The following is a 19,545-nucleotide window of genomic DNA, read 5'->3' on the forward strand; positions in this document are numbered from 1 at the left end:
TTTCTATGTGGCCTAGTTAAAGATGAACGATCTCTTATTCCTGACCAAAAAAAAAAAAAAAAAAAAAAAGCTTTAAAAGAATTCCCCGGTGACTGGAATAATAGATTTATACACCACCATACAGAGGTCATTTCAAGAAAGAAGAGACACCAAACACAACATAAAGGGACTTTTCATGTCTGGAGATACTAGAATTTCAGGTTTTATTGCTGCAAGTTCTATTAAAAGACTTTGTGGAACCTAGGAGGAAATCAAAATTATCTTTCAAAAGGCGATAAGTTATATAAATATGTGGACAAACAGAAATGTGTCTCTGAAGGTATTAGTTCTGCATAATTTCCGATGAGTAGCTACTAGGCCTCAAAGGAAACAGTGCATCTTGAAATGCTCTGAAGGCTTACATTGGCCAAAATAAGGCAGGACTTTAGCAAAATTAGAAGTAACTTTGTAGCCAACGATGTGCTATATGTCCTGGTTCTCTTTAATAGCATTAGGCGTTCAAACCATAAAGACTAATCTGGAGAGTAGAAGTTCCTGCTCCCTGCTTTGATCTCCTTCCTCTTGGCTGTTTAAAGCTGACAGTTTGGCTGAATGGCATTCACTGCTTTCATTTGTAAGACATGAGTTTCCTAGTGTTCCAGAGCTAGCAGCTACACCTGTACTGCAGGAATTTACATTGCATTGCTCCAGGATGGCATTGATTTGGGACGGGTGAAATACAAACACAAACTAATTAAAAACTGCATAATGCAGCCCTACAGGAACAAGACAGGAAAAAAAAAAAAAATAAACACAACTGCAGCTGGCATGGCAATTGTGCCTCTGCCCCCAAGCAACAGTCTGGTGACATAAAATTATAAACCTTAAAAAACTCACATAATTGCTGTTGATCATTTTGGAGACAAAATGGAAATTGTTTTGTTAATTAAGTTCAGACCCATAAAATATTCATAGATAGGTAGATAGATGGACAGAGAGAGAAAGTGTGAGATGAGGCAGATGATACATTCCATAGATTTTAATCCTTGTTCATATAGGCCTGTGTGCATAGCTCTAATAATTCATTTGCAAAAGCGCAAAGGAAGAGAGCGCCCATGAATTCATGTTGCTATCACAAATAAGTGTAAGTTCATCTGAGGTGAATTGATAAAGGCTTAATAAAGAGTCATCACCTGGATTTTGGGGGAGAAAGTGAATTTCTCTTAATTTACTTTTTAAAAAGTTGTATTTTTCATTTTGAAAGAACATGCTCTGAATAAAATAATTTTTGTAAACACCTTACTATCTGCTACCTTGAGCACAATCAAACACTGCAGCTGCTCAGGCTTGGATCCCTTCCTGTACTGCCTGTGTACACTGAAGATGTGTACATATTCACACTTAGGGAATCGATCCCACATCCCTGATTCCAAGTTTGTGTTTATTTAGACAAACCAAACCATTCATTTGCACAGTCAGAGGTCTAAAGGCTGCTGTTACCATGAATTAAATTGGCAAAAATAGAGTGAGGTTTTAAAAAATTTCCTCCCTCCCTCCCTCCCTCCCTCCCTCCCTCCCTCCTTCCTTCCTTCCTTCCTTCCTTCCTTCCTTCCTTCCTTCCTTCCTTCCTTCCTTCCTTCCTTCCTTCCTTCCTTCCTTCCTTCCTTCCTTCCTTCCTTCCTTCCTTCCTTCCTTCCTTCCTTCCTTCCTTCCTTCCTTCCTTCCTTCCTTCCTTCCTTCCTTCCTTCCTTCCTTCCTTCCTTCCTTCCTTCCTTCCTTCCTTCCTTCCTTCTCCTTTTAACAGAAATGTCCCTCTGGTTGGGTGTGAAGGGGAGGAGAGGGGAGTCTGGCGCTCCAGAGCTACATCACCTCTCCGCCTATAATTGTTTGTCACATGCCCTGTTGTCACAAAGTGGGGTTGTTTCCCAGACCCTGCTGGAAAAAAGGTGCAAAGTAATAATGAGTGTTTAACAAGGCTCATAAATCAGGGCTGATGAGAAGCGCTCAGGATGGTCACACGGCGGCGACAGGGCCTGGCAGCAGGCGACCAGTGAGAGGAGACCCCTGCCACGGTCCTGCCGAGCCACCCCCGGCACTGCCGGCATCTCCAAAAAAGTGAACGTCCTCAAATGAAACACGGTCCCATGCTAAATCATATGTAATACACTTAATGAAAACTCAGTCAACTGATCCAAATAGTCGGCAGTCGGTGTATAATTAGAATCTAGGAGAGATATATTAAATTAATGGTTTCTGTCCTGCACAGATGTATCATAAAAATATATAGGATTGATACTTAACATGGTAGAGTTATTTTAAACTTACACATTAATAAAAAGACAGCTAGGGAAAAGAAAAAAGAAAAAACAAAAAGAAAAAAAAAAAAAAGACAGTGAAACTACCTGCTGAGAACAGTCAGAAAATTAGCAACATACGGATAATCTTTTTTTTTTTTTTTTTTTTTTTTGGCACACCTCCTTCTCCCCCCGCACAGTCTTTCCACAGGAAAGAAAATTGAAACAGACTATTAACTGAAGAAATCATCTTAAATTTCTTTGTCTGTTACCGGTGAGAGCTGAAAATGAAAAGAGGATTTGCAAAACAAATCGTTACCAGGATGTTTCAGAGCAGTTACAGAATTAAATGAAAACTTTTCTCCCCAAGCCACAAACAAGGCGCTTTAGAGACTAAACCTCCCTTTCTTTTGATAGATCTGATTATCAACGCCGCATAAACCCCGAGTTTTACCAACGGGGCCATATGCTCCTGTATCTGCCCGCGGAGACGGCGCCCAAACGCATGTATCACTGTGGAAATTACACGGGTGAACCGTAGACTAGTTAAGTATCTGAACTGCACTCTCAGATTGTGCTCTGCTTAGTATCCTATTCTCCCCATAGTTAGGTGTCTCTTTCAACATCTCTGTCATCTCCATTTGAAGATATTTTCAGCGGTTTATCACTGCCATCTCCAGCCCTGCGCATTTGCAGCAGGTTATCACAATTGCCAGTCCCCCCTGGCTGATGGGTTGCGCTGATTACCATCACTGCCCTCAGATATTTGGTGCGGATTCCCAGCACTGCAATATCCACTCTTAGGACATCTGGAGCAGATCAAAATCACTGACTTCATTTTTCAGTAGAGTCAGTGTAAAAGCTTCACACAGCCTCTCTGCAAACGTACCCTGTAGTCAATTCCCGCATAACCAGCCTTCAGTTAAAATTCGGCCAAGCAGCGACCCCTATGTCTGGATTTGCATTTCTTATCGGACCCCTATCTAAACTGATTTGTTAATAATAAAGAGAAAACCTCTTGGCACTGGATGCATCGCCTTAAGATACTGGAAGGATCACACTGTCTTAGCAAACTCCTTCTCAAGAAAGGCTCCTTAAGAAGTTTATCTGCCCAATGATCTTTGAATTAGATGAGCGTGGCCATTTAGGTCGATTTACTTTAAACAGTATACAATTTATTTTAAGCGATTACCTTAGGTATAATCACATTATGCCCAGCGCTGTTAGGTATTTCTCTCCCGCCTGATTTCTGATGTGCATCCGCTCTCCGACGGAAAGGTGACTGCTTTTCACTCTCAGCCCAAATCCTTTTTTGCTACGTGACTGTTTATCGTCTTTTAAAACGCTGTTCGGCTAATGAGTTGGCACCGCGCTCCTTTTTGTTAGGTCTTGCAGAAAGTTAAGGAGGCGTTCAAGCAACTACAACACAGTTCTCAGGGGAAAAAAATGGGGGAAAAAAAAAAAAAGGCAAAAGGAAGAGGTTTATTTTTCGAATTATGATTACAACTTTTTTTTTTTTTAAATCTGTATTTTATTCTGCCTATTTACAATTTGAAGCTAAATTACGAGTAGGAGGGGTTGATCACACCGACCTTTTGGACGGTTTAGGTCCAGGGTTTAGGGAAAGATTTTCTTAGCGCTTCGGGCAGCTGCTGCTGATGTTTGTAATTTTCCGTACAGTTTCATTCTTTTCGCACTTTTGTTATTAAGCTCCTGCTATAGGTCTTGTATAGGAGGAAATAAACCCAGAATCTCCCAGACCTTCACTAAACTGATTTTCAAGCTAAGTAGCTTAGTGTAGCAGCTCTGGTCCTAGCTTACTTGCACAAGGGGGAAAAAATTAAAAAGGGCTTTGAAAGGTTGTCTACTAAAGTGACTTAATAAAACGTCATAAAGAAAAAAAAATTGGGCAATGTCCTGTGCAGGAGCAGGAATCGCGTGGGAATTGGCATTTTCTGATCAGAATTGTGCATAATTAATGGCGTTCGCGGGACCCTGCTCATCCTTGCGCAAGGAACTTTGCAGATGACGAACAAAGCTTTCATACCAGTCTTCTAACTTTTCTCCCTCCTTGGCGGTTTTTTCCCTTCCTACTTTATTTTCCTTCCAATTTACGTTTGTTGTTGTTTTGATTTTTTGTTTTTTTCCTTGTCTCCCTTCTTTTTGTTTCTTTCCGAAATCATAGTTACAGGTAGCCTGAACTTTGCATTTATTTGCTCCATTTCTACTCAAGGTGAAGAGTAGCAAAGTTCTCACCAAAAAGATGCAGGGCTGATAGAAAAGCAAAGGAGACTTTTTTCCTTTTTCTTTCCTTTTTTTTTTTCTTCCCTTAACCGATCCGAGAAGGATGAGAGCGAGTGGGGGAGGGGATGACTCACATTTCTTAAGCCTCCAAGTGGAAACCTTTTCTGGATACACATTCCACACAGATCTAAAGAGCTAAGAAGATTTCAGCAGCGTCGGTGCTTATCCCACCTTTATTTACCTGAAGCCCTTGTAATGTGACACTTCCATTCGCAAAATAAGGCTGCAAATTTCAAGTCCCACTCAGCTCTGTTACAGCGGTGCATTTTTGTCTGAGGGTCGCTCTCCTGCTTTGAGGGTGAGATTTTTGGAGCGGTGCGGGGGAGGTACTGCTCTCCCTGGTAGACATAGGAAGGGGAAAGTTCCCTATTTCCAACTGATGGGGAAGGAAGTTTAATCAACACCGTGAGACGGAGCGGTTCCCTGGAGCACGGGGAGAAAAGGGCTGGCCGGGGTTGGAGACACCCCGCGGGGGCGTTGGCAGGAGGGGAGGCATTTCCCTCCGCTCCCGCGCGGCCAGTTCCCGGCGGGATCCGGGCTGCCGGCCCCAGCCCGGTGCTGCCAGCTGGGAGAGGGAGCGCGAAGCCCCGCGGAGCGGCCCGAACCTTAGGGTTGACTCTCGCTCTGGGCTCGGGAAAAGGAGAGAGACACCCGTCGTCCCCGCACTCCTCCTCCTTCTTCCCTTCCCCCTCTCCCCTTGCATCCCGAAAAGCCGCGGGCCTTTGCGTCTGCGGCCGCTCCGCGCCGCGCTGTCCCTAAAGAAGAGCTCGGCCGCCCCTTTCAGCACAAAGACGGAGCTCCTGGGCTGCGGGGACCGCGGCGGCGAGGGCTGGGCCGGGGACGGCCGCTCCGCGCCCTTCCGCGGGGCCTCTCCGCCGGGGCCGGCCGAAGGGACGGCAGCGCCCGGCCCGGCCGTGCGGACTCTGCGCAGCCGGCGGTGCAGGAGCGCAGCCCCGGCGCGGGCTGCGCGCTGAACTCGTGGGGCAGAGCGGCCCCCGGCAGTCCCACCGGGGCTGGGAAGGTTGGGGCAAGAAACGCCCAGCCCTCGGCCCGCCGCCCCCGCGCTCCTCGTTTTCCACAGCGGGGGAGCTGGGAGGGCCCCGGCAGCGGTAGGAAAGGGAAAGTTTGCGGTGCCGCCCGGGCAGTGCGATGCTCTCTCGGTCCCAACGCGGTTCGGGCGAGCCCAGCCACGTCGGGGAACTGGACAACACGGCAGGCAGGGCATAGCGGTGACAGTCCGCCTCCCGTAAGGCAGCCGGGTCCCTCGCAGAGGAGTCCTTTGTCTCCCGCTGCACCTTCCGCCCCTTTCCAAGGGGAGAAAGAGAAGAAGAGAGGAAAAAAATCCCTTCCTCTAATCATTGTTGTTAATGATCATAATGGCAAGAGCTCGTTTTGGTCCTTTCGTGTGTGTGTCCCCTGTGTTCCCCCGCCTCGTCCCTCTCCCTGTGTTTCCCCCCGATGTGTTTCCTTCGGTCCCCACTGAAACGGGAGGATGGAAGTTTTGACAATCAACAAGACACCCGGTTTCCCCCTAACCCCCTCCTCCGCTCAGGGGCGAGGGCTGGGGGTTTTCTGTGCCCCTCGGCATACATGTCGAGGTTGTTGATTTGCGGGATTATTTATTTCCAGTATTCTGAAAACTGTCGCAATGCCTATGATAATTGTCCCTGAGTGTCAATCCGTCGGCAGGGCATGAGGAGGAGAAAGGGCGGCGGGGAGGGTCGCATCGCTGCGGGTCTTTTTTTTCCCTCTCCATTTTTATTTCTTTTTTTTTTTTTTTTTTTTTTTTTTTACTAAAGATTCTTCTGGGAAGTACTGCTAGGAGCCTTTTGACTTTCAGCAAAGTTGCACATATGTGTTTGTGTAAGAGTGGCGTTTGTGGGTTGCTGTGGAGAGATAGCATTTATTTATTTATTTATTTATCTGCCCTTTTTTTTTTTTTTTTTTTTTTTGGTAGTGGTAAATTGTTACAAGTTGCCTGGCTGCAAAGCCCCCTTTTCCTCTCACGGCTACTCTCATTTGTTCCCGAGTCCAACGACGACAAGGGGGACTCAATGTTAAAGGTGGAAAAAAAAACCCAGCAACACAGTTGTTTTTGTTAAAAGGGGACACACTAAGGCTGCGAAACAGCAAAACCCCAATGTTGGACAGCTGTAAAATCGTGTAGACAGGTTGTCATACAGCAGTGGGGGCTTTTCTGAAAGGAGCCCATTGCTAAACATTAAATACACTCGGAGCAGAGCACAGCAGCTGCGCGGACACACGCACACACACACGCACGCAGCTCCGAGCCCAGCGGCCCGGGCTGGGCTGCGCACCACGTGCTGCGCCGAGGGGGGCGGCGGGGCGGGCGGGGGGCGCGGGGCGGCGCTTCCAGCTCAAGTGGGTGCCAATCAAAACATCAACTTCAAATTGTATCTGAAAGATCAGCCTAGGACCTAAGGGCAGACACATCAGTTGGAGCTCAATTGTTGATCAGATCACATCTAAGGGATTTAGGAGCACAGAAGAGCCGAGATTTGAGGAAAGACACCCCACTGAATCCTGCCACACTCCTCCTCCTCCTCCTCCATACCTAGGGTGCAATATATATCTGACAGAAAGAAATCAGAAAGAAAAAAGAAAATTATCGGCTCGATTTCTTTTCTCTCGCCCTGCCTGACTCCAGTAAAGAGCAGGGTGGGGGGGGGGGAGGAAAAAAAAAAGAGAGAGAGAAAGATCCAGAGAAGCCCGGGTTTGTTCCGCTCCCCTTCCCGGCTCTTCAGCAGGCTCCCTCCTCCCCCTTTCTTCTTTTTTTTTTTTTTTTTTTTTTTTGTATAATTCCTCCCCCCCCCCCCTTCCCCCCTCCTCTTTTTTTTTTTTTTTTTTTTTTTTTTATATCTCTGCCGCTTCTGCTGCTGCCGCCAGTACTGCTGCCGCCGCCTCCGTGCCCGCGCCCCGGAGATGTCCTTCCCCCAGCTGGGCTACCCGCAGTATCTCAGCGCCAGTCAGGCGGTGTACGGGAGCGACCGGCCCGGGGTGCTGGCCGCCGCCGCCGCAGCCGCCGCCGCCGCCGCTGCCGCCTCGGGTCGGCCCGCGGGCGCCGAGCTGGGCAGCGGCTCGGCCGCTGTCACCTCGGTGCTGGGCATGTACGCCAGCCCCTACAGCGCCCCCAACTACAGCGCCTTCCTGCCCTACACCGCCGACCTCGGCCTCTTCTCCCAAATGGTGAGTGAGCACCGCGCTGCCCCCTCGCTTGCCCGGGCCCGCCGAGCGCGGCCGCGGAGGCCGGGGGAGCCGGGGGCGGGGGAGGCTGCGGAGCCAGCGCGGGGGGCGGCGGGCCGGCTGCGGTGGCGGCTCACACCCGGCGCGGGGTCCGCCGTGGAGAGGGAAGCGTGGTTGTTGACGGGTCTGCGGGCGAGAGCGGGGCTGGGGGTCGCGGACTCAGTCTGCACGCGAAGTCCCCCATCTTCCTCGTCGTTCCAGTCGGGCAAAACTCCTCCGAGTTTTTCTTGACGGTGGAACCGCTAAGCAGGGCTCCTGCCTCCGTATTGTCGGTTTTCCCTAGCAACTCGGCTATTTTTTTGTTTTCTTTTCATTCTTTGTTGTTATTGGTGTGTTGTTGATGGGTGATATTGTCGGTCCTGCTGTTTCACTGGGCTTTCCAGCGCGCTCCTCTTGCCGCTTGGTACTTTTCTTTGCCGCTGAGCAATAAACAGGTTCCGTCCGAAAGGCCAAAGTGTCGGTACCTGGGGCGCCCGTTTATTTCAAGGCATTTTCCTTAAGCCTTGAAAATGTCCCGTTCTGTTCTTTGAACTTTTCATACTCTGATTATGGCGGGTATCATAGATGGGATTTGCATGAAACGAAAGAGGGCATCTACATCCCATTATAGGCATAGAGGCAAAAACGCATATCGGCGTTAATTCTAAGAGACATTGTAGCCACCCAGACTGTCTTCGGGATTAATTTGACATTTTCTTACAAACGTAATAGTTAGAAACTGAAACATTTTTTTTCAAAACGAACTGTTTTAATATCCGGTGTTGTTGAAACATTTTCGTTGCTGGTATTACCAAAATTGTCGGCGGCGCTACACATAGGTTCCACTTAATTTTCTAAACGTCCCTCTTTGCTCTCCCCCGACACAGAAAAGTGCGAATATTTATAACTGAATGCACGCAATACATAACTTGTTACGGTTTTTATTAAATATATGTAGGCAAAGAGGAAAATACGCTGTTGAACAAGGGACAGCATCTGAAAACAGATAATTTTTCTAATGCAAACATTTCCTATAAAGTCACCTTAAACAGCGTGCATTTCCTAGTCTTTTCTTTAACCTTGATTTTGGAAATGCAGTAAAAGTTGAGACAGAAGCAATGAGTGATTCACATGTGGCTTCTTCAAAAGAATTCCCAACAGAGTTTACACAAAAAATATAATTTCAACAACAATAACAAAAGACAGTAGAATAAAGGGAGTGCAGAAAGCCCACTCTGTAACACATTACAAAAATTAAATCGGGCTACTCTTTGTGTATAAGCGGTGTCTCTGAAATTAAAATACATGAACATTCTTAACTGTTTGACAAAGTTAAATTAGTTTCTTCACAAACATTGTTGAAGAGGTCGATTTCTAAGGCTGACATAAAGTATGACATAGTAGTATGAAGAATGTATTTCTGGACTAGGCAAAAAAACAAAAACAAAACAAAACAAAAAAAGGCGAGGTCGCAATAGAAAAAATAAATAAAGAAAACTGCTTGAAATGTTAGCTATTTTGGAACAGTTCCCGTTCCTACTCACAAAGTATCCTGGTATTTTATTACAGTTATTAACCATGATGGTGATATTTTGAAATACATTCTAAATTTCTGAACATTTGTAAATCAAGAACTAAAATATTAGGTTAATATCTGGACAAAATGCGGTAATAATGAGGCCTAATGAGGTTGCTAGAAAGATAAAATGTTATTTACCAAAACACCTGATGGGATAATTTGACTTTGTGTGTTTTACTACTGATGATAAAAAGAATATTGATTGCAAATAAATCACCGTCTCTAAACGCTTGTAAACAGCTTGTGTTTGCTCTGGACAGATCAAAGTAAAACTTATGAGATAAAGTGTCTAAATATCCATATTCTACAATGCCTGGATCAGTTTTCATTCCAGAGTTTAAAGGCTCTTCTAACAGTTAGAAGTTAATGTTTTACTCCAGAATCTTGGTGCATGATTTGGGGAGCAGGGATGGTGGTGTTGGCATGCGTATGGAAAGTCTTTCACATTATGAGTCTCTTCGTACTGAAGTTGTGCATTCATCCCCCCAGCCTCATCTCACTAGGAGCAAAAATAAAGAATGCTCTGCATGCATTTCTAACACCCCCCTGATACTTTGCAGATAAATGCAGCGCTGTACGCGGGCATTAGTTTGTAACTGCGGTGTAGTACCTGTTCTATGTGCCTGATAATTTCAAGGACACAGTAAATTGTCTCGCCGAGGCAAAGGCGAAGTTGCTGTCTTTCCATCGTTTGGTTTGGTTCGCGGAGAAAATACTCACAATGTCTGTCACAACCCCTCTTAGCACCTCTCTTTCCTTTCCCTGAAAGAAGGGGGAATCATTTGGGAACACCTCTCTGTATGACCTAAATGTGAAGAGCCTGGAACGGGCAGGGCCGAGTTTGGCTGTGAAGACCCTTTGCACCGCTGAAAGGCGTATTCCGGCTCCCGGAGTAGCCTATTCAGGTCTGTTAGAGACGCTAACGAGATAATTGATGTGCTTTTTCCTCTCCGCTTGTCTAAATGTGTTGCAGGGCTCCCAGTACGAGCTGAAAGATAATCCGGGTGTCCACCCTGCTACCTTTGCTGCCCACACTGCCCCCGCCTATTATCCCTACGGACAATTCCAATATGGGGACCCGGGGCGGCCCAAAAATGCCACCCGGGAGAGCACCAGCACCCTCAAGGCCTGGCTCAACGAGCATCGCAAGAACCCCTACCCCACCAAGGGCGAGAAGATCATGCTGGCCATCATCACCAAGATGACCCTCACCCAGGTCTCCACCTGGTTCGCCAATGCCCGCCGGCGGCTCAAGAAGGAGAACAAGGTGACCTGGGGCTCCAGGAGTAAGGACCAAGAAGATGCAAACCTCTTCGGGAGTGACAATGAGGGGGACCCTGAAAAGAATGAAGATGATGAGGAAATTGATCTGGAGAGCATAGATATAGATAAAATCGATGAGAATGATGGGGAGCAGAGCAACGAGGAAGAGGAGGAGAAGCCCGAGCTCCTGAGACAAAGCAGTGAAGAGGAGCACTTGGAAAAGGAGAAGGATTTGGCACTGTCAGGGTCTGAAGGGCTGAAACCCAAAGACACACTGGCCATGGTGAAGGAGACCTCTGACAATAGCACGAGAATCATCAGTCCTGGAGGACCGAACAATTTACAGATGCCATCTCACAGCAAACCCAAGATTTGGTCTTTGGCAGAGACGGCGACCAGTCCTGATGGTGCCCTGAAATCTTCTCCTCCTCCACCCCCTCCTCCCCAGGTTAACCACACTTCTCCTCAGATTCAGCACCCTGCTTTTCTCCCTAGCCATGGACTCTACACATGCCAGATTGGCAAATTTCACAACTGGACAAATGGGGCTTTCCTCACTCAGAGTTCTCTTCTAAATGTGAGGTCCTTTTTGGGAGTAAATCACCACCATGCTGCTCATCACAATCACCACCTCCAGGCCCAGCAACAATCTTCTGTTTTAACAGCAACCCTGGGAGCTCTAAGCAGTGAAAAGCCTTCAGAGAGGACCAGTCCCAAACACATAGGTAATTAATGTATCAGGCTTTCACCTCTCCCTCCACCCCCAACACTTGCACGTGAACTTCTCCTTGAGGAATGGTGTCACATTGGTGTAACTGATTGCTTTTAATAGAGCTACAGTTTACTCTAGCGTTGATTTCTGGCCCCCCACCCAGCATGTTGGTCACATACATTAAGCACATTTCACGTGGCCTATTACATTCTCACCCTATACGCCCATCAAGTAAGATGAAAATTCAGGAAAAGTGCAGCGAAACATAGAGGTTTGAGCTTTCCTTCCCTCTTTGATGACCCCCATCTCCCAATAACTTCAAGGACAGTAAGAAATGTGTCAAGAAAAGCTTGCAGACTACTTAAATACTGAAAGTAGGGTATAGTGCTGTACACATGTATTTGTTCATGTCTGAACAGGAGGGTGAGAGGGAAGTGTGTTCTTTGCAGTGTCCACATACTTACTGTTATTATTCTAAAATGGTTCTCCTGTTTTTGTTTGGCTTTTTTTTTCCATTTTCTTTTCTTTTCTTTTTTTTTTTTTGTTTTGTTTCTTTTCTTTTTTGTCTCCTTCTAGAAAGAGAAAATGTACCAAGAACTGACTCCCCACCCCAGCCGCTAAAATCGCCCTTCCAGCCTGTCCGTGACAAGTGAGTTTGTTTGTTTGTTTTCACTGTAGGAATGTTACTTATGTGAAGCAGAGTGTTTGAATAATAAAGACTAATTATAACACCTAATCATCACCATAATAATACATACCGACAATGAGAACAGCACAGGAGTTGCTCTAGCATTTTCAAACTTAGACTAAATTGCAATTTTACATAGCCAGACTGTAACTTTTCTAAAACTTAACAGATCTCAAAGATCTTGTGTTAATTACACCAGAGACAATGATTTCTGTGAGATTATCTATTACTAAGAGGCTATAGCAGTAGACACGCAACTGAAAAAAAAAGAAGATACTTTTTTTTCTGAAAGATTGTTACGTCTTTTTTTATTTTTTTTTTCCTTCCCCCCTCCCCCCCCCTGCAGCTCTTTGGCTCAGCAAGAGGGAACACCGAGAATTTTAACAGCTCTCCCTTCTGCTTGATTAAATGATTTGGTGAAAAAATATTACAGAGACTGGTATTAAGGACAGAGAGAGTGAAAAAAAGGAAACGGTATAAACGACTCCCATCAATCTCTTTTTGCAATAAGGTGGTGCAAATCCATAAAGGCATTACACAAATCTGTAGATGGATCCCCTTACTCATTGTACCATTTCAGATCGTGTTATTCTAACCATTCTTGGATTATTTGTTTGGTAAATGTTTCCCATGTGTTTGTGGTTTTCTTTTTTCTGTATATAGAGTGATTTCAGATTGTAAATAACACGTCAGCAAAACTTGTCTAAATCATATATTTTTGTCTAATAAACTAAATGAAATTATGAGCTCTCTTCAGGTATGTATTCTGTTGCTACAGGTCTTATACATATATTACAAATCTATTCAAACATTCATAATTAGTTTTCTAAAAGTAAAGTCTCTTCCTTTGGGTAACTGAAACTTCAAGTAGCAAATCCAAGCTATTTTGCCAAAAACAAGCTGCGAGCTTCCTTTTTTATACATGCAAATTTACGAAGTTGAGTGAAGCTGGCTCCTGCCTTAGTAATATTAAAGTTATTTTTTTAATTGTGGTGATTCAGATGTGTTCTGTAGTATCCATTTTCCAGACATAAATGGATCTGACTTCCACTCATGCTTCAAAATAGTTTTTAAAACTGAAAGGGACAAGTTTTCTCACTGTTCCCTAGTGTATAACTTTGCTGTCCAAACTGGTTGCTAAGTTGGATCAAGAGCTTTAGTGCTTTGGTATATATTCTCATCCAAGATGAAAAAAACCCATAGTTTAGGAAAAATAATCATATGTAGCGATATGCGCTTTGAATAAACACAGAGGAAATATAACGGTGAAAAGTATTTTTCTATGAGATTAAATACAATCTTAATAGAAAAAAAAAAGAAAAAAAAAAGACAGCTCTTGCACATCTTAGAAGAAAGTTTCGCGATTCCGATCTGCTGGTTGAAAATAGACTGAAAGACAGGATCTATCGTTTTATAAAGGCATTAATCTTCCAAAGACAGTCCGTTGAAATGTGTAATATTTTTGAGTGTTTATTTCTCTTTTTTTTCCTCCTAAATGAGAACACTAAATGAGCATTGAGGTGCTAATAAGATACCAGATGGTTGTTGATGGTGGAAAATGGAAAGAAGCAGCTGGGAAAGTCATTAAGAAATAATGCGGTGACGCCCTATCCAAACTAAACCAACCTCAAACCAGGACTTCTCGGAAACAAGATGAGATTTTCAAATAAAATATTAATAAAATTCTTGTTAGAGATCAGAATATTGATCTCGATTTAGCTGCAAAATCATCTCAATCAAAAAACAGCCTCGGTAAACTATGGCTTAGAGATCTGTTGGCAAAGCGGTGGAGGCGGTGGGCTCCTACATTTTGCGTTTTTCTGATGGAGCAGAGAAACAGGTCAAGCAAAATAGATTTTGTGTGGAATATCTGAAGGAGAACCTCTGGAAAGAGACTCATTTTGACATCCTGCAGTTCCTAGCATACCATAAATTAGTCTGTACTTTGGTTTTTAGCTGTTTCGGTGTATTTTTTTTTTCCCTTTTCTTAAATGACAGACAGTGTCGCGTTGGTAGTTTTTCCAACAAAAGAAAACATTGCACTTTTTACCAAACTAGAGTGATTAAGCCTTCGGGGAGAGGGAAGACGTATTTAAAAATAAAATTAAAAAAAAAAAAAAAAAAAAAAAGAAAAAGAAAGAAAAAGTCTTCAAGCCTGTAGAGTTTAACGGTGCGTCAGGTCAGTGCTGGTGTAGACCTGACGCAATTGCTGTCTCTTTTCATATCAGTTCAGATGAAATCGCCTCAGTCCCGCATCGGCTGCCCCGGTTCCTAAATTCCTCTCGGGAATGAGGCTGTCCTCGAGCAGCCCGGGGCGCCGCTGCCTCCGGGCGCCGACCTGGCTCGGCTGCCAGGGCCCGGCTCCGCTCCTCCAGGTGGAGACGGCACCTTCAGGGCGCGCCGGGACGCTCCGCGGGGCAGAGCGAGCGCGGCGCTGCCGAACCGTCCTGCGGGGAGCGGAGCGGGGATTCCTGCGCGGCACAGGAACCTCCGCCGGGACTGGAGCTGCTCCCAGCGTCAGCCTATGCGCGCCCCGCCCGCCCGCCTGTCCGCGGGCACCCGCGCCCGAGCGCCGCGGGCCGAGCGGGGCCGAGCGGGGCCGCGGGCCGCGCTTTGGGCAGGCTCGCAGCGCCCTCTGTGGGCGGCGGGCGGCGCCGTCCCCGCGCCCGGCCCGCGGCTCCGCTGGGCTGGGGCGGAGAGCCCGAGCCTGCCCGCCTTTAACTCGGCCAGAAAGCCAGCTGCGTCCTCCGGACTGCGCTTACAGTCCTGATTATCCTCCGGAGAGTGATAATTCCCAGTAGTTATCTGGTTGGCAGTTTTCCTCTGGAAGCCTCAGCATGTCTAGAGTTGACTCTGTTGCAGAACTGGACTTCCCCCCCCCCACCTCATCTCCTTATTTGAATTTCCCACCTCTCCCCCCCGCCAGTAACGCTAACAATTGTGACGCTTCCCTCCCCAAGCAGCTGAGGGTGTTACCGGGAGCTGGGGACGATGAATGAAGCCCCGCGGGGTGAGCACCGTTCCGTCTTTCCCCGCCGCGCCCGGAGCATTTTCCGGGGATGGGCTGAAGCACCGGGCTCCTGTCCCCACTGCAGCTGGCGAAGGCGGGGGCGGGCTGGGAGCCGACTGCTGGACGAGCGCGCCCTGGGCGGCGGGCTGCTTGCTCGGACGGAGCGTGCTTTCGCCACTCCCAGAGTTTTTGGATAGGAAGGCGTCTTCCCCTTAAAAAGGGGAAAACCGAAAAGTCCCGAGGCCAGCTGAGAAATGCCGTGTTGTTTTAGCCGCAAAAGCTCCGGCTGCGTGCCTCAATGCCCAGCAGTCCCCAAAGGCCCCTCAGCCTATTCGGCACCTGAGGGAGCAGGGTGATCGCCTTTCCCTCCCCGGAAAGCCACAGTGAGGGGGCCATTTCTCCTGCAGGAAGTTTCAGAGAGACAGGACATGTACGGCCGGTCATCGCGCTACCGCACGGAGACCTCGGAGGCTGCCCGGGTGCGGAGCCCGGGCCGGGCGGGACGCCACCGTGCCGCCCCCACCCGCTCCCCGCCGCCGGGAGCCCCTGCGCCCGGGTTGGGAAGGAGCCGGAGCTTCTCAATCCCGAGGTTTCGCTTGTCACGTGAACCGTGCTAGGAATGATCGTTTACGTCACCCTGGCAGAAAAATAATTTGTAGTTTTCCTGTCATATTTTCATTGAGAACCACCCCAGCAAATGTATACCAGAAAATACCAGAGTGCAGGGAAGAAGCTTAAGGCTAAACGATTTGTGGTAATTAGGGATGCTTAGAGCTGATAAGAGTAAATTGGAAAGTACTAGTTTCCTACCTTTTTTATCTCCTTTTTTTTTTCTTTCTTTTTTAATGATGGCGCTACCTTAACCTGATAAATAAAGTCTCATTGAATCGAATGGGAACTAAAAGGAGTAATATACTTCCTTTAGCACGAGAACCGAGTGCCAAGATACATTTTCGTGCTACTTAAAAGGCTGACAGAAAACACTTTTTTTATGCGTTTGCATAATCCTCCATCCTCCCCCAGTAAGAAAATGTCTTGTTTTTGTTATTATTTCCTTAGCAGTAACAGAAGAATGTCAGAAATCTGTGAAGAAAGAACAGTGAAAAGTTGATATAATCTCGAGTTCAGCAAACTCAGAAATTCGCAGTTGCCAGAACAGATTAAAAGCGAACGGCAGTTTTACGGGGATTTGGCTTTGTCACAGAGAGGTAGTTATGAAACACGCTGATTGGTATGCATGCCTAATTTTTTTTTTTTTTTTAATTCGGAAAAAAAGGCCTATTTTTAACAAGGTAAAAAAAAAAAAAAAAAAAGACCCAGAGAAAGGGAAGAAGAAAATTAGTAGGGTATGTGTGCTCAAACTGGCTCGTTCCTACGATCGTTATCATTCCCGGCTCCTGTCATCCCTTCTTGCTGGTTTGGTTAAGTTTTTGATGCACTCTCTGAAACTGGAGCGGCCCCGAAGCCTCCGCCGACATCAGCGACCGGCGGAGCCGGGGCGGGGGTGTGGTGTGGCTGCCCCCGCCCCCGGCAGCCCCGCACCAGCCCTGATGATCTCCGGGCTCGTTCGATCTCCGGCTAACTTTCATGGCACGACCGTGTTTTCCCCAGCCCTTTCCCCCCCCGCCCCCCTTTTTTTTTTCTTTTTTTCTCTTTTTCTTTTTCTTTTTCTTTTTCTTTTTCTTTTTCTTTTTCTTTTTCTTTTTCTTTTTCTTTTTCTTTTTCTTTTTCTTTTTCTTTTTCTTTTTCTTTTTCTTTTTCTTTTTCTTTTTCTTTTTCTTTTTCTTTTTCTTTTTCTTTTTCTTTTTCTTTTTCTTTTTCTTTTTCTTTTTCTTTTTCTTTTTTTTTTTCCATAGGCGCCGATCAATTATTCACAAGCACATTTATCTCCCCTGCAATATGGAGAATTCATATTCATATCTCTGTTTTAGTGGCCTGACACAGATTAATGTAATATACGCCGCGGCTCCGAGCGCCAGCCTCGCTCTATGAATCATGCACTATAAAGTTTCAATCGTCCTTGTAGATGAGACTATTACAAAGAGCGCGGAGCGGCGGGGGCGGGGAAGCGGGGGCCGGCAGCAGCGGTGGCTCTGTGCCTCGGCCGGCCATCGGACCCCTGTTAAACAGGCTCGTATTGAAACCACCCGGCGGCTGGCGGGGGACAATGCGGGCCCGGCATTAGTTCTGCCCGGCGGGGCTCCCCTGGCGCGGGTCCCACCGCCGGCCGGCCCCGGGGAAGGGGCTGCGGGGCCCTGCCTCGTCCCTGTCCCCATCAGCCCATCAGGCAGGGGCGGGAAGAGCCGTGCCTGGCCCCGGGGGAGAGGCGGGCTGCCGGTGTCCGCCCCGAGGGATGCGCACCCTGGGGCGGGAATGGGGCTCAGGCTGCCCCGGGGTGCGCCCTGAGGCGGAGCAACCGGACTGTGTCGGGGAAGGGAACGCGATGAAGGGAGTCTCCATCACCTGGAGATGCTATTGCGGTATGGGTTCTTTTTGCTCGTTTGTTTTGTTTTTATATTTTTTTTAATTCCTCAATGTTCTTAAAAGGCGAGATGTAAGGAATAGCCGGGGCTGACAGAGGCACACAGGCAGCACAGGGAAAGAGCTAGTGAGTTGTAAGTGCCCTGTGAAAGACAGCATTGAACATGGGCTTCAGCACATGCCCTCCATTCCCAGATTGCTGCCTCAGTCCCGGGGTGAAGCTCTTCTGCCATCTTGGTGACCTTTGTGCATCCAGGTGGATGAAGGGGAGCCACCCACTTGTCCCAAAACCCAGCTGCTAGCCTCAGATCAGGAAACCATGGCTGGAAAAGCTGTGGCAGGTCTCCTCTGGCCTGTGGGAAGCAGAGCTGTGCCATGCAGGACCACCGGTCCCCCTCTGCCAGGAAGGGCCATGGTGACGGCCAGCAGGGCCTGAGCCCACCACTGGCTCTGTGGGGCTATAGTGAGGAGCCACATGGCGCCTGATTCCAGTCTTCAAGTCACTGGGTTTCAGCAGTAAAACTTACCTGGGAACAACAAATCAAGTAAAATGCTGGAACATGCAATAAACATGGGCTGCGTGGCGTGTTTTCCAGTGAAAATTTACAGAAACAGCTCCTGGCGAGGTTGGTGTTCCCCATTGTGCGGTGCCCCCATGCAGTGCCATTCATAGCTTGCCCGTAAAACCAGCCATGTGGACAGGAATCACTGGGTACCAGGAGACTGAAAACCCCATAGAAAAAGGTATTCAAAATTTAAGACTTCGAAAATATGAGCTCTTAAAACTAAACAATGTACTTCTGTAAGGAATTAATTTACTTGAGTCCCGTCACCACTATTAATATTAGTTTTGGCTTCTTTTTTGGGTATATGAAGAGAATACATGCACACGTGTTAAAAAAAAAAAAAGTGAAAAAATCACATCTTTTATCTGGTTTTGCTTACTTTAAATAGCATTATAGACTTCCCTCATGCCTGATAGACAAACTTGTTTCCTAACATGTTCCTTGGGAGTCAAGCTGATGCAAAAATGCAAACATGGGGCACACACCAAGTCCTGGTAGTGCCTCTCCTGAGAGAATAGAAAGCATCGGCGTAAACTCCATGCAGAATTAAAAGCAAGTTTAAAAAGTAACATTTATTTTTTATTCCAGATTTATGGTTGACCCGTAGATAATTAAAGGTTTTATTTTGAGCTGTTGGCCCCACACAATACATTGTCCTTTGTTGCTGCACAAGGAGCGCTTTCCCTGTGCTGCCTACGGTTCAAAAACAATGAAGCAATCCATTTATTTTGTTGGTCAATTGTAGCACAAAGTGAGGTGGTCAGTGTGGAAAGTTTATCACTGTCTTGTCCCTTTGGAGGAGGCAGAGCATTCACACACCCTCTGCCCCAGTACACAAATGTCAGTCTTTTTGCAGGCTGCTGTTTTCCTTTTGAAGATGCCGATGGTGTCTCTGATCCACTAATCCATTTATCCAGTTTCATGAGTGCATTGGCTGAATACACTCACAATAGCCTTGCCCAGCTGGAAACAAGAAGTCAGTGAGTGCAGCCGGCACACCCACCAGTGCCTGACACCACTCTCAGATGAGGCTTGAGTGCTTGTCTCAAACAAACCCCAACCTCATCCCAACCCAAAACAACCCCCTCAGAGCCCCCAGCCTGCCATGATACACCTAACACAATGATCCTCCTCTCCCTGAGAAGTATTTTTAGAACCATCTATAGCTTACTACATGGCTGTATTACTTTCATGGTATTTGGCCATGTCAATGAGGGTTGGAGTAGGCTTGAGGGAAAAAAATGCCTCTGGGACTCTGCAAACAAGTGCACATTTTAGAAACTGGTCAGTTGCTGCCAAGGGGGAGGGGGCACAGGGGAGGCAGTGGGCAATGGGCTTCCATTTGTGTTTGGTGTTGTGCCATTACTTGCCAGCTTTTTATGGCATTTTATATATATGTTTAATTACCAGTGTTATTGGTAATAAC

At 46.8% G+C, this 19,545-nt stretch overlaps 1 protein-coding gene across 1 annotated transcript; it reads left to right on the top strand.

Moving 5' to 3' along the window:
* The first annotated feature begins 7,433 nt into the window (after nucleotides 1-7,433).
* IRX1 (iroquois homeobox 1) lies at nucleotides 7,434-12,805 on the top strand. Its single transcript, XM_030265818.4, has 4 exons — nucleotides 7,434-7,784; nucleotides 10,373-11,387; nucleotides 11,951-12,023; nucleotides 12,409-12,805. Exons 1-4 carry the CDS (start codon nucleotides 7,521-7,523, stop codon nucleotides 12,464-12,466), a joined length of 1,410 nt encoding a protein of 469 aa, XP_030121678.4. The 5' UTR covers nucleotides 7,434-7,520; the 3' UTR covers nucleotides 12,467-12,805.
* Nucleotides 12,806-19,545: the final 6,740 nt, after the last annotated feature.

Source organism: Taeniopygia guttata, chromosome 2 (genome assembly GCF_048771995.1).
Source record: "Taeniopygia guttata chromosome 2, bTaeGut7.mat, whole genome shotgun sequence".
In the NCBI taxonomy this organism is placed as follows: Eukaryota; Metazoa; Chordata; class Aves; order Passeriformes; family Estrildidae; genus Taeniopygia; species Taeniopygia guttata.

Excerpts from the sequence above, each read along its gene's own strand:
- IRX1 (XM_030265818.4), top strand. The coding sequence starts at position 7,521 with ATGTCCTTCCCCCAGCTGGGCTACCCGCAGTATCTCAGCGCCAGTCAG. Across the intron at positions 11,388-11,950 it reads GACCAGTCCCAAACACATAG|AAAGAGAAAATGTACCAAGA; the intron begins GTAATTAATGTA and ends GTCTCCTTCTAG. Across the intron at positions 12,024-12,408 it reads TTCCAGCCTGTCCGTGACAA|CTCTTTGGCTCAGCAAGAGG; the intron begins GTGAGTTTGTTT and ends CCCCCCCTGCAG.